The sequence below is a fragment of the Paraphaeosphaeria sporulosa genome (genome assembly GCF_001642045.1).
Source record: "Paraphaeosphaeria sporulosa strain AP3s5-JAC2a unplaced genomic scaffold CC84scaffold_11, whole genome shotgun sequence".
NCBI lineage: Eukaryota > Fungi > Ascomycota > Dothideomycetes > Pleosporales > Didymosphaeriaceae > Paraphaeosphaeria > Paraphaeosphaeria sporulosa.
The window spans coordinates 188,184-201,729 of NW_017253370.1; the positions used below are offsets into that span (position 1 = coordinate 188,184).

Genomic DNA, 13,546 nt, shown 5'->3' on the forward strand with positions numbered 1-13,546 from the left:
CCCTCATAGCTACATTCATTGAGCGCGTCCCTTGTAATCTGTGTACATTTCAAGCATACGCAAAACTTTATTGAGGAACTTGGAATCCTACTACATGCAATCACTGGCGCCGAGCGAGAAAAGACAAACAGTGCCGGGGTTTGAGACAGAGATTTGGGGACGGGCAAGTGGAGTCGGAAATTGATGGGCAGCCTAGGCACGAAATGCACGGATCTCATAGGCCTGGAGAGCTGGATGAGGCTAGATAGCTTCAGCGCTGAAGTTTGCACATATAGATCGCGCGTGACTTCTATAGGGGTGCGCAGCAATTGCCCGTAATTGGAGTACGATCAGCCTAGGCGTATCGCACTGGCAACGTTGGGACAGCGCTGCAACTGACGCAAAAGCCTGGGTGATGGATTAGTGCGCAGAAGCCACTTTGCTGGCTTCTATATTTGTTTTGTCAGAATCAAGGCGTCGCAGCAATAATGGATTGGTCTACCGTCTTGTAGTATGAAAGAAGAGGTGACAAGGGGAACTCGCTCTGTTCATTGAATCTCTCTCCGCTGAGCTTCCAATTCCTCTGGAGTGGGCTGAAAAAGACCTTTTGAGAGACGAGGGTAGAGTAAACAGATCAGCTTGATGACTAGCATTTCGACAACGTAGTCGAAAGCCAAGGAAGTAGTACGCCCCTGTATCGCCGCCACCCAATCCTCCACACTTGACAAGAAATCCCTCAAGACTTTCGCTTCTTCCATGTTCGACAACAGTTTATCTTTGCCAGCCGCCATGTCTTCCAGCCTTGATACTAATCTTCCACGCACTTGCATCTGAGAAGCGCGACTCGCTTCCAACATGATTGTGAGGAACGAGATCTGGAAAGTGCAAACAAGTCTTCTAGACTGGTCTCGTGCGAGAGCTCGTCGCTCTATTGCCGTAAATTCGGCTCCTGCTTCGTCTTTGATGATTTGTTGGAAAGTTTCGTCGCATTGAGCCCATATACCCATACTGTCCAAAAGCATCCTCCGTTCCTGCTTCAGGACCACAAGCTCATATTGTAGGGTGCGAAACTCTGCCAGAGTAATGTAGTCTTGAACTGAGGATCGCAGATTCGTGATCTCGGAGAGCACGCGTGACCGTCGCTGGGTGTCTCTGCCGTTTTTCTGTCCTGGTGTGGAGACTCTCGGCGAAGGCTGAGCTTTCGGTCGACCAGCGCGACTCGAGTTCAACCGGATGTGCTCTTTTCTCTTTCCAATGTGGACGCAATTAATGTGCTTGTTTAATGAGTTCTGGTTTGCAAGACCCGTTGTCTGGACTCACCGCTCGGACGGCAGAGCCGCCCCTTCTGAATGTCTTATTGCAAAGTGGGCAACGGTTCTGCCCTTTTTCAATCGCTACTACTCGTTGAACATTCGGTATAAGCTGCTGTGATGTTACCGAGCCATCCAAGCTGGTCGCATCAAACTGGGGCAAGCCTTCATCGGTCATAACAGTGTGCTCTGCAGGCTGCCATGAGTGCTCTCGCGGCACGTGCATTGCTTGTAAGCAATATGGGGTCGGTGCCTGGGGCGGCGAGGCTATGTTGCTCTCCCAAACTGCCATCTCCTGGGCAAGTGTCTCGAAGAGCTGGCGATCGATTTCGGGCAGTATCAGGCTCGGCGCCCCTTCGAACTGCGACCAGTCGTCCAATGCGAAGGTGAGTTCATCAGACTGCTGGACATGAGCCTCCATTTTGTGCTACCAGTGCTGTTCGAGCTATATTAGATCACTGAGTGCAATAGATTCATGGGAAGGGCGAGGCAGAACTTTATGTTGTCGTCGAGGCTGGGTGGTATTATGGAAAGACACAGAATCAACTCCGCGCTAACCGCTTTCGATGATCACTTCCATCTCGTTCTGTCCGAAATTGATTCCGCACAGCAATTGGAAGAACTTTGGCCTCTATAAACACAAACCCAGCTTGTATTGCGCATGATTCCATATAATCATCCTGCCTCGCTTCCTTTAGGTTCCCACCATGCGCATTCCCCACCACGCATCGGCTTTTCGCCCATCCACATCGTACACAGCCTTGTCCGATGCTGCCTCGCTTGTGCCCCGAGCAACGGCCGAGAGAGTTCAGATGCAATGGACTCTAGCGGTAGTCTGCGGTTTGATCATTGGCGTGATTTCTCTGTCCCTGGCTATCCCACCGTGCATTCATGCGTTCAGACAGCTTCGCGAAGTTCGCCAGCAAGCGTTGCCGAATACGAACCACATCCAGTTTGAGCAGGTCGCTGCGCCTGATGCTACGTCAACCCAACCCCACCAAGCAGAGGAGAATGCAGCGCAACCCCTGCCTTTGTCAGGTATTACGATTTGTGTGGCAGCGATGTGACAAACAATACTAACGACCCACAGACTTCTCATCGCCATCCGCATCAGTTGTCACAATCGATCATGTCGACATCAATGTAAAGTTTACCGGTCACTCGAGAGGCTTGGAAAATGATGGAGACGTGATTGCGTTGGGCAACTACAGGCACCACGGGTATAATGGACAAGACTGGGCTCATCAGCCGGAGGATGCGGATCATTCATCGCCGGTTGGGTCCAATAAAGGTGCTGCTTTGGTTGCTGCACTGCTCAGCACCGGAGTGCTGCTGTTGAACCCCGTGAAGGAGTTTTTGTACCCCGGTATAGGTGGTTGAGAGGAAAAAGGGGGGGGGGGGTGTCTGAGTTCACGGAAAGGGTATGTAATGAGAGGTTGTGAAGTAGTGATGGGCATAGGGATGTAGAGGTATTAGGAAGCTTTGCGTGGGGTGTTTGACGTTTTGCATCGAATTCGGAGTAGATGACGGTGTTCAAAGCGCTCACTGTTTCGAGATTTGACTTGTATGAGCGAGTGGGTGTGATGCTTCGTACATACGCTTAATAAAAAGAACGACATGTCGCAATGTACCCAGGTGCAACTTGGTCGTAGCCTGGCCAGCCGGATCGGTACAATGGGGCAGTATCTTAAGTATGAGACGTGTGAAAGAAGTCGATACGTGTGCAAAGCCACAGGATCGTCAGAACGGCGAAACAAGACGGGGGGTTTTTTTTTTATCAATGAAGCGACATTGAGGATCCGATTTTTCGAGATACTTCGAAAAACTCTCCAATTACTTCCTCTTCATCCAGAGTTACTTTGCGTAAACAAAAAAGCCACGTACGAAGGCAGTTTTACGAGAAGCGCGATAAGTAGTGGATCTTGCGGGTCAAGGCGGATAAGCACGTGCCTATAAGCGTGTCTGTAAGCGTTAGCTAGTCGAATGAAGTCATGCTGATAAACCTAAGCTGCCTTCAGGGAGGTGTCGAAACGGCGATTTCAGAGTGATTCCGTGCACGGAAAGCATCTGCGAAGGAAGAAGACAGTGAGGTGTGTCGCGCGTCTGTTGCGTGCGCAATACCGCTGGAGTACCGCTATCTCGGACGCGCCTTATGGTGACCCACATGCTGTACAGATCGCCCAAAGGGTGAGCTACTGCTGCAGGCTCGGGGCGGCGCGAACTGGGCCTTATCAGAGGCAGGTCTAGGCGTGATCATCGTGAACATTGGTACTGAAGTGGCCGAGTTCCGAGGAGCACTTGCTCAAGCTGCAACTGTCTCGCGCGTAACGTCGAACTGCGCGAGCCGCATGTAGAACTGTCGAAGAGCAGTGCGTCAGGTTAGGTGTGCCAGCGAGGGCACAGAAAATGTTCATATCGTCGACTTCTGTGGCCAAGCAGGCAATCGAGCTGGATTGCTTCATGAACACCCTCTGTTGCCCACGGTCAGCAAAGCGCACGTGTCAGATGTCCGTTACGCCGCTCGTGATCAGGACAAAGGAAGCGCACTAGAAGTGCATTATTGGCTGTCGTGCAGTTAGACTTCGTAATCGTTCAAGCGCAGCGCAGCACGATGCATGAGGATCGCACACAGGCGACTTCCGAACCACTGTTCTGGTAATGAAGCCGCATCTATCAGCCCCTAAGCTACGAATCGTCGCGGGAGAGTCACTGTAGATGTCGCGTGAGACGATACCACGCGTTGACAGCACCGCGACCCTGGTTATCGGAAGCTAATGAAAGATACAAGTGGTCGCTACTCGCATTAGAACGCAACGGGGTGTCTAGGGGGAGGGCCGGTCTGTAAGCTTTTGGAGCCGTCTCCGGGCCAATTTCTCTCCAGTTTCCATAAGCGGGAGGTGGGCACGAGAGGACACGGCGGGGTGGCACCGATGCTGGTCAGCTTCGGGACAGTGGCGCTGGATGCGATGCGGTGCCGCATGCAGTCCCTCTGCTGATGAGCAAAGCTTGAGACATTGCAACGCTCTGCGGGCGCTGTAAGCTGGTGTGAAGCGTGCCCGTTGAAAAGCCTGCCCAGGGTCCTGCGTCTCGGGGTCCACGAAGATAACCAAAGTTGGATGTCAGGGCTTCCGCCACGCGAACCGCAAAGGGAGCCTCAACCGAAGCCCCCGCGGTTGTGTAGCGCAGATTCGCCGCGCTTATCTTTTACCCCAGCTACGATATCAAACAGGCCAGCAAATGAGACTGGGGGCCCCGTTCCTCGTGATAAGGGCCCGGTCAGCGTCGCAGGGGCTGTCCGGCACAGCAGTGGAGGAATTGGCGAGGCCAGACGGCGGGCTCTTGGAGGAGAGGGAGCAGTGGCGGACAAGGCCGGCCTGCCAATCAAGCCGATTTCGCGGCGTCTCCACCAGCCTGGAAGAGGCAGCTGCCATTGCGCAGCCAAGGGATCCACAACGCACAGAACTTCGAAGCGTCGTCTAGGCCGAAGCTGTGGTCCGCCCCCCATCTCGTAGCGTGTAGTGCGACCACAAATAAAATCCGTCGCGTGGCCCTGTGGACTGTACCAGTTCCTTGCCCTCAATTGCAACAGAGGAATTGCCCTTGTGCCAGCTCTCAACATGGCCAACGTGTCGCATGAGCACAACAGCTCTCCCATGCCGGGTGTTGTTCGGAATCCTGACCCCGCGCTGGATGTCGCACACGAGCACCACCACGAGCACCTACACCATGGTGCCGCTGCGCACGCCGACGTCAACGACGACAAGGCCTACACCAAAGGTACCACGCTCAACGAACCGAGCGTGATACCCGCGCAAGACCCGAATGACGATGCGCTCCACCGTCTTGGCCACCCGGAGCGAAAAGATATTGACATCGAAAAGTCTGGCGGCTACTACGAGACCGAGCAGGGTAGCTTGGAGAGAGATTCGCACGCCAACGGCGTCACTGAAGAGGAGGATCCCAAGAAACACTCCATCTCCATGTACTACCGAAGATATCGCATCTTCGTCCACATCTTCATTGGAATGTTATTCACCGGGTACGCTTTGCACACTTGCAGCCGAAAGTCGCCGAAAACATGTACTGACGCCCAGCAGTTGGTGGATTGCCAGCGTTGTAGTGCATCGGCATGACAAGAACTGGGTCATTCCATTTCTGTTCTGGTTGGCTATCATGCTCCGCCTCATCTTCTTCCATGTTCCCATTACCATCGTCACGCGACCGATGCACTTTGTGTGGAACAACACTGGTGTACGCTTCGTCGCGCTGATCCCGGAAAAGATGCGAACCTATGCTGGCGCTGCGCTAACAATCGCCGTCATCCTCGTCGGAACCTTTGCGAGTGAAGAGTCGGAGGATAACACTCGAGCCAACCGCGCTATCAGTTTGTTTGGTCTGGTTGTGTTCCTCGCCTTCTTCTATGCCACGTCCCGGAACAAGAAGAAGATTGTGTGGCACACTGTCATCGTTGGCATGCTCACGCAGTTCATCATCGCCCTTTTCGTTCTCAGAACCAAGGCTGGATACGACATCTTCAACTTCATTTCCACCCTGGCTCGTGAGCTGCTGGGCTTTGCCAAGGATGGAGTAGCGTTCTTGACCACTCCTGACATTGCGGCAAACACCTTCTTCTTCTTCAGCGTCATTCCGGCCATCATCTTCTTCGTCGCGTTCGTGCAGCTGCTGTACTACTGGGGCATCGTACAGTGGTTCATCGGCAAGTTTGCCGTTTTCTTCTTCTGGTCCATGCGCGTCTCTGGTGCCGAGGCTGTTGTCGCTGCCGCGTCACCTTTCATTGGCCAGGGAGAGTCCGCCATGTTGATTCGGCCCTTCGTCGCACATTTGACGCAGGCAGAGTTGCACCAGGTCATGACTTCGGGTTTCGCTACCATCGCTGGTAGTGTCCTGGTAGCCTATATTGGTATGGGCATCAACCCTCAGGCGCTCATCTCGTCATGTGTCATGAGTATTCCTGCGTCCCTTGCTATTAGTAAACTGCGATACCCCGAAGAGGAGGAGACTCTTACTGCCGGCCGCGTTGTCATTCCAGACGACGATGAACACAAGGCCGCCAACGCTCTGCACGCCTTCGCCAACGGTGCGTGGCTAGGTCTCAAGATTGCCGGCATGATTGTCACCACGCTCCTCGTCATTATTGCGCTGCTGAACCTTGTCGACGGTCTTTTGACATGGTGGGGCCGCTACATCAACCTCGACGGAGACTACGATCTTACTCTGGAGCTCATCCTCGGCTACCTCTGCTTCCCGATTGCATTCTTGATCGGTGTGCCCCGCAGCAAGCACGAGCTTCTCCTTGTCGGACGTTTGATTGGTGTGAAGGTCATCGCGAATGAGTTCGTTGCCTTCAACAACTTGCAGAACGAGCCCGCATACGCCGACCTGTCGCCCCGTGCCAGACTCATTGCAACTTACGCCGTTTGCGGTTTCGGTAACATTGGCTCTCTCGGAACCCAGATCGGTGTGCTCAGCCAGATCAGTCCAGGACGCAGCGGTGATGTCTCGCGCCTTGCCGTCAGTGCACTGATTTCTGGTGTCGTCTCTACTTTGACCAGTGCTAGCATTGCCGGTTTGGTTGTTAATGATCAGGTAAGCATCGTTCCATCAACTCTTATGGACCCAAATCTAACTCTTCTAGGTGAAATTCACTTCGCTCCCCTCATCCTCTTAAGTAGCTTTATGCATGCATCGTCGGTATGAGGACGCCGCACTATGTTGAAAAATGGCCAAAGTTGTTCGGCCGAAGAGATACCCTACAACAACAATCTCGTAATTATTCGATGAGCTTTCCAATGATTCTCCTGCAACCACGTGAACTCGACTATACCCAGGCGCGTCCTTGCTCTTGTAACCTGGTCGCTTGGTGCTGTTGCCACTAAACGTCAAAATTAACCCAAGTGATGGATGAATGATGCTGCAATTCGACAAAAGGATATTCTAAATGAATTGGGAGTAAAACTTGAAGAAGTGGAGGAGAGATCAAGAGATGTGAAATTTGGGTAGTAATACGCCCTTGCTCTTGGCATGCGCCCTTTTACGTTGCACTGTCCACGTCTTAGGTCATTTCTCGCAAAATGTCGTTCGAGCTTGGCAGACTAGGTCGCTTCCAGCCCCCTCGTACACGACACCCAATGGCTGGCAGCTGTCTTGGCCACACTTTGTACGAGCGCCGATAGACTCGTTGCGGGTCCGAGACAAAGTTGATGTGTAGCCGATTGAAGGACTCTGCGTAGGCTTCGCGGTAAAGAGTGGGAAATACCTAGTCAATCTGCTAAACTGTGCACTCGTGGTCCCAGGAAGAGACTCACTGAAGCTCACAACTATTTCGTAGCTGAAACATCCTCCTGTATGCGATGTTCGATAAGGCCGTGCGGGCATTTGGCCTGGAACACCATGGCTGCCAACGCGAGTTGAGGCTCTCTGGGATTCGGAGGACCACCTTCTGCGCGTTGCTAGTTGCTGTAAGTTCACGACAAAGTGGTAAGTGAAATGGATTTGTCTGGCGGATGCGGCACTCTGTGGGAATCGGGTCGCACCCAACGCGTTGGACGAAGGCGCGCTATCACGTGTCGCCGCGCGACGGGTTGGCTCTTTCCTCTCCGTAGTACATGGTCGGAACGACGCAATATGTTCCTACTTACCTATCTACCGATGCTCTTTAATCCGCTTATATTACAGCGGTCATCCCAACCCCCTTTTTGCAACATCTCAATCCTGACCTGCACTGTCCGACTCGAGCATTGAGCCGCCTTTGTGCAAGCAATTGTATAGCCGTTCTTCGAGAGCGATGTCGGCGCAGACCCACACCCTGTCCATCTCACCCTTGCAGAATCATTAGCAACACGATCGAGTATTCTGATCCCAAATCCCCCACAGCGGTAGAATTCAGATGGTCGGATGCGCAGGGCTGAAAGATAAGGATTCCAGATAAGCCAATCACGAGTCTGACGATGATAGCGCAACGGTCGCTAGATGCACAACGGCAGCTCCTCCACGAGATATTACGCGACTCCCTTGACCAAAAAACCCTCAGCTTTCGCGGATATGCTTGTTTTGCTTGCTTTTGAGAAAAACACATAATCTGCACGTGGCTGGAGTGAGGGAAACTGCCATACCCTCGTTGCATTTTTCTCAGCCTTCGCTTCCGCTTGGGTTGTAACGCAATAGTCGATGGGCGAGAGTATGCTTCCGCGGAGTATACAAGATCGTCGTCCGTCCATCTGTCAGTCTATATACACGATGAATTTGAGCTTGCTCGAGTAGTATGCAGCGTGACTAAACCTGTCCGCTCACCTTATCTCGACTACATCTCGCTTCCTTATCAATTTTCAGCCAGGGTCAAGCCCAACCAGCGTATCGTTGCTCTTTTGACCATAGCGAACTACCCCACGGCTCCACTAAATACCGTTCACGACCAATACGGGGTAATTCTCTAGCATGGACTCATGTACAATTCGCTGCATGCCCATCACCAAAGAGCGGCAGGAAACTTCGGGCGCCGGCCACTATGGGTCTCGAACTGTCCGTCACTTCTTTTATCTTCACAAGCTTCACGCCATTGTCTCCGCTTACGGTACACTAGAGCGCAACGCATTTTGACGAAGGCTTGCTGTTTCTCGGCGGGGAGCATATATAATCGCCACTCCTCCGGACCAGAGCTGCAGTCCAAGTACGCCTACTCGCTGATCTCAGCAGCAACAGTCGGCTTGTGGCTACTCGAACCCTCATCAAAGCAACCATGACGGACCCTCCACTCAGCCAAGCTGTCGGCTATGGTGTGGTCATTGGGCTAGGCTTTGCCTTTGCGTAAGTCCATTGGAGCATTGCCAACTACATATTGGATGCTTACGTATCGAAGCTTCTTCATGATCCTTACTACGTTTGTTCTTAAACGGTATGTGATTCTGGCTTCGCCTATGAGTCTGGTTGCGCAGTCGCTCACTGGTGCAGATACAACTATGAGTTGCAGACGTCGGAAATGTTCAGCACTGCTGGTCGGAGCGTGAAGTCTGGTCTCGTTGCCTCTGCCGTTGTTTCTTCCTGGACATGGGCTGCAACACTGCTCCAGTCCAGTGCTGTCGCGTACAACTATGGCGTTAGCGGACCATTTTGGTACGCCTCTGGTGCAACCGTCCAAATCATCCTTTTCGCAACTATCGCAATCGAATTGAAGCGAAGAGCACCAAACGCCCACACCTTCCTCGAAGTTATCCGGGCGCGCTACGGAGCGATTACGCATATCGTATTCATGGTCTTTGGCTTGTTCACCAATATCTTGGTCACATCTATGTTGCTCACCGGAGGTTCCGCTGTCGTCACAACGCTCACCGGTGTGCCGACCGCCGCTGCTTGCTTCCTGCTTCCCGTGGGTGTCGTACTTTATACTATGTTTGGTGGTATTAAAGCGACATTCCTTACCGACTACGCGCATACGGTCGTCATCCTGGTCATCCTCCTCTTGTTCGCCTTTACTGCCTATGCCACCAACGAGAATCTCGGCAGCCCCGCCAGGGTGTTTGACCTGCTTGTCGAAGCTGCCAAGAAGCATCCAGTTGAAGGTACATCTTCCTACGACGTTTATGCAAGTTTCTGAACTGATGATATTAGGCAACGCTGGAGGCTCATATCTTACAATGCGCTCGAAGGAAGGTGCCATCTTCTTCGTCATCAACATCGTTGGAAATTTCGGAACCGTCTTTTGCGACAACGGATACTACAACAAAGCTATCGCCGCAAGCCCCGTGGATGCTCTGCCAGGCTACATCATGGGAGGGTTATCCTGGTTCGCAATTCCCTGGCTAGCCGCTACTACCATGGGTCTTGCCGCTGTAGCTCTGGAGAGCAATCCCGTCTTCCCTACCTATCCCAATCGTCTTCCCGCTGCCGATGTCTCCGCAGGTCTTGTCTTGCCCAATGCTGCTGTAGCTATGCTAGGTAGTGGAGGTGCCGTCGCAACACTGCTTCTTGTCTTCATGGCTGTCACGTCAGCGATGTCTGCTGAGCTAATTGCTGTCTCAAGTATATGGACCTATGACTTCTATCAGACATACATCAACCCACGGGCCACTGGAAAGCAGCTTATATATATGTCTCACATGATGGTCGTTGCGTTTGCTGTCGCCATGGCTGCCTGGTCGACTGGTCTCTATTACATCGGCATCTCCATGGGCTATCTCTACCTCCTAATGGGCGTCATCATTTCCTCTGCTGTTCTCCCTGCGACCCTGACCCTGATGTGGAGCAAGCAAAATTGGTACGCTGCCACCTTCTCACCACCTCTTGGTTTCGCTTGCTCGCTCATCGCATGGCTCGTGACCGCAAAGAAGGAGGGTGGCGAACTTACTGTCGCTACAACCGGTGCCAACAACCCTATGCTTGCTGGAAACGTCGTCGCGCTCCTCTCACCACTCATCTTCGTGCCTATCCTAACATACGCGTTCGGACCCCAAAACTATGATTGGGTCTCCATGAAGGCGATCCGCAAAGGCGACGACCACGATCTTGCGACGGCCGCTCATGTAGACATCGAACTTATACCGGGCGAGCGCCGACACAGCATCACGGAGGAAGAAGCGGAGCAGGCCAAGCTTCTCAAGGCTTCAAAGATCGCGAGATGGATGACTGTTTTCATGACTCTCGCCTTCCTAGTGCTTTGGCCTATGCCCATGTACGGATCGGGATACATCTTCAGCAAGAAGTTCTTCACGGGATGGGTAGTCGTCGGTATCCTCTGGATGTTCTGTAGTGTGTTCTGCGTGGGATTATATCCGCTGTGGGAGGGTAGGAAGACGAGCGTGCATACGGTCAAGGCTATCTTCATGGACGTCACTGGCAAGGGAAGGCCGAAAGCTTCGGTCACGCAAGGAGAAGGCCTGGAGTCACCGCCTACTGAGTCAGTTGACGAGAAGGCTAAGCAGTAAGGATGGAATCGCAGTCCTCAAAGGCGGCTTTTGGACTTGATGGATTGGGTGTAGGCGCTACGTTGATTTTGTTTTATATGCGAGATATCCCGATGATACCAAGCCACTCTTTGTAGGTGACTAGATTAGTTTAGCTGTTAATAACACACTCAAGTATCGAGAACAATCTGAACCCGCTTTCTCAAAGAAGGAAACCGGCTGCGTCATTCGGCACCGATACATGCATCCGTCATTGTCACACTGCCCCAACAAGAGGCACCAAATCGATACCAGAAGCAGCGGGCCGCTCCGTCCATGTAAGCCCGCACTCTCCCAGCCCATGAATTAGTCCTTCCCTTTGTACCTCTTCCACATCTTCTTCACACAATTTTGCACCACATCGGGCACACAATCCTTGCAAAACGGTCCGTCGAGAAAAGTCCCCTCGTCCCCAATCATACAGCACATGCAAGCGACCGCGCAAAAAAGACATGGCGCGCAAGCTATCGATACCACTGTGCCGGCCGCTGATTTGGTCTTTGAGGCTGCGTTGGTGGTGGCAGAATGGTCTTGCGCAGCGTATTGCATGGAGTCTGGGGAGGGCTCATCGTGGTTTAGAGCGTTGCCAGGGTTGGGGCGGGGTTCGGAGGGGCTGGGCATGGCGAGAGCTGCAGAAGAGCACTGCTTACGCGTGCACGTGGTGTTGACGGTGTACCGTGGTACTAGTATTGGTAGATCAAGGTGATGTGGCAGGCTGGTCGAAAGCAGACATCTCTGCGCTGCATTATAATACCTAGGTAGCTGTCATGGCTCAAAGAAGGCATAAAATTGCATGCAGAAGTAATGCAATTTCCAAGTTTTGCCTTGCATGTAGCACGCCCAATGGAGACCTCGCTTAGGGCCTTTGCAACGTCACTGTTCCGACCCTTGCGCACCTCATACCAATGACCAATCATGCCAAGCAAGGTTCTCAGCGTCCCATGACACGTCGGAAAGCCACGGGATTGTCCAGTTTCCTCGCAGCTGATAGGATAGGCTCAAGGCTTTCACTGACGCTCTCATGCCCTGTCTCACTACTCCCAAGTCCATTTTGATCACCTCTGTGTCTGGGGGAATTGGCAGCCATCTGGTACCCCTGTTGTTCGACCAAAGTCCACAACCAAAGCTAGTCCTCCCGACAAGGAATGCAGAAAATCTGAAGTCGGCACTTCTATCCATCTCGAAAGCGGGGCAATATGTCTTCTTACCGCAAATCTCAGTTAGAGACCCGGTTTGGGTGGAGTCACTTTCAAAGGACAATGAATTAAACACAATCTTCCTCTACCTTACGGGTTCTGATGAGATGACCACTGCCCTGATATTACTAGATGCCATTAGAAGGATCCCTGCCATCAAGAAACTCGCGTATCCCTCCAGTATCGGTGAATTCACGTCCGAAACCGATTCACGAATACCGTCCGCACGAGTGCGATACCCCCGCCAGCTTGCAAAGGCTATCATAGAGCAAAGGCTCAAGTATAGACCGCTTGATCTCGAATGGACAATTCTGGGGTCGACAATTTTCTTCGCCAACGACAACATGCAGATATCGAACATACCGTCGAAAGGCGGACTATCGGGACTCTCTCGGCATGGCGTTAGCAGAATCGCACTGTCTGAAATTGCACTTAGAGCACGCAATGCCATGTACGACACGAATGGTGCCTGGCATGGCAGGAAGTTTCAACTCGGGAAGAAGAACCTGTACATAAGTGAAAATTTCACCCAAATATGGTCGAAGGCACTGGTAAAGCCGATCGATAACACCAGAAAGAGCAACAGAAGTGGAGCAGCGGTTGAGGAAGATGATGCCTGGAGATACTGGATTTGATTTAGGGCGCTCACAAAGACTCATATTGGGTATCTCCTTGATTCGGGGATCTCGATGACGGACGTGGAGTAACGATCAGGTGACATTTCTCGGGAAAGAGCCGGGTGATTTTGAGTCTTGAGCGGAAGATACAGCTAAAATAAGGCTGCAGGCATAAAACAGGAATCTCTATAGTCGTGACTTTAGGAGCCGTGCGACAAGTTTAGAACGAAATATAAGCTTAGCAGAAATACCGAACACAAATAAAAATCTGTTATACGGATAGTAGTACACGATTTCAACTCCAGAAAAACAGAAGTGGAATGTTCAGTCTCGCAATGTGGCTGATATGTGGAGGTATCGGGTGACGCAGACCAGTACGCCATGACAGCTCGTTAGATAGCCCCATTCCCTAAGCTTACTGCCTCCTGAACGCCCTCGGACCATGAAATCAAAGCCATCAAAAGTGCTCCGTGAGTGGACCTGAGAGC

General features: G+C 52.3%; 5 protein-coding genes across 5 annotated transcripts; 4 read left to right on the top strand and 1 right to left on the bottom strand.

Annotated features, from left to right (window-relative positions):
• Positions 1 to 352: 352 nt before the first annotated feature.
• Positions 353 to 1,766, bottom strand: CC84DRAFT_1229345 (uncharacterized protein). Its single transcript, XM_018183663.1, has 2 exons — positions 1,300 to 1,766; positions 353 to 1,253 (listed from the first exon to the last, which is right to left on the bottom strand). The coding sequence occupies exons 1-2, from the start codon at positions 1,708 to 1,710 to the stop codon at positions 528 to 530; spliced, it is 1,137 nt and encodes a 378-aa protein (XP_018031187.1). The 5' UTR covers positions 1,711 to 1,766; the 3' UTR covers positions 353 to 527.
• A 230-nt stretch (positions 1,767 to 1,996) lies between these two features.
• CC84DRAFT_1179939 (uncharacterized protein) lies at positions 1,997 to 2,669 on the top strand (the record flags this gene model as incomplete). The annotated part of the gene is made up of 2 exons (XM_018180446.1): positions 1,997 to 2,327; positions 2,380 to 2,669. 2 exons carry the CDS (start codon positions 1,997 to 1,999, stop codon positions 2,667 to 2,669), a joined length of 621 nt encoding a protein of 206 aa, XP_018031188.1.
• A 2,129-nt stretch (positions 2,670 to 4,798) lies between these two features.
• Positions 4,799 to 7,296, top strand: CC84DRAFT_1262915 (sodium/nucleoside cotransporter 1 /nucleoside cotransporter 1). Its single transcript, XM_018185186.1, has 3 exons — positions 4,799 to 5,328; positions 5,387 to 6,896; positions 6,946 to 7,296. Exons 1-3 carry the CDS (start codon positions 4,907 to 4,909, stop codon positions 6,976 to 6,978), a joined length of 1,965 nt encoding a protein of 654 aa, XP_018031189.1. The 5' UTR covers positions 4,799 to 4,906; the 3' UTR covers positions 6,979 to 7,296.
• A 1,721-nt stretch (positions 7,297 to 9,017) lies between these two features.
• Positions 9,018 to 11,227, top strand: CC84DRAFT_1262916 (urea active transporter; the record flags this gene model as incomplete). Its single annotated transcript, XM_018185187.1, has 4 exons — positions 9,018 to 9,113; positions 9,166 to 9,201; positions 9,258 to 9,865; positions 9,915 to 11,227. Exons 1-4 carry the CDS (start codon positions 9,046 to 9,048, stop codon positions 11,225 to 11,227), a joined length of 2,025 nt encoding a protein of 674 aa, XP_018031190.1. The 5' UTR covers positions 9,018 to 9,045.
• A 1,039-nt stretch (positions 11,228 to 12,266) lies between these two features.
• Positions 12,267 to 13,076, top strand: CC84DRAFT_1168057 (uncharacterized protein; the record flags this gene model as incomplete). The annotated part of the gene is made up of 1 exon (XM_018179311.1): positions 12,267 to 13,076. The coding sequence occupies one exon, from the start codon at positions 12,267 to 12,269 to the stop codon at positions 13,074 to 13,076; it is 810 nt and encodes a 269-aa protein (XP_018031191.1).
• Between the last annotated feature and the right edge of the window lie 470 nt (positions 13,077 to 13,546).

Excerpts from the sequence above, each read along its gene's own strand:
- CC84DRAFT_1229345 (XM_018183663.1), bottom strand. The coding sequence starts at position 1,710 with ATGGAGGCTCATGTCCAGCAGTCTGATGAACTCACCTTCGCATTGGAC. Across the intron at positions 1,254-1,299 it reads GCGGCTCTGCCGTCCGAGCG|CACATTAATTGCGTCCACAT; the intron begins GTGAGTCCAGAC and ends TCATTAAACAAG.
- CC84DRAFT_1262915 (XM_018185186.1), top strand. The coding sequence starts at position 4,907 with ATGGCCAACGTGTCGCATGAGCACAACAGCTCTCCCATGCCGGGTGTT. Across the intron at positions 5,329-5,386 it reads ATTGGAATGTTATTCACCGG|TTGGTGGATTGCCAGCGTTG; the intron begins GTACGCTTTGCA and ends GACGCCCAGCAG. Across the intron at positions 6,897-6,945 it reads GTTTGGTTGTTAATGATCAG|GTGAAATTCACTTCGCTCCC; the intron begins GTAAGCATCGTT and ends TAACTCTTCTAG.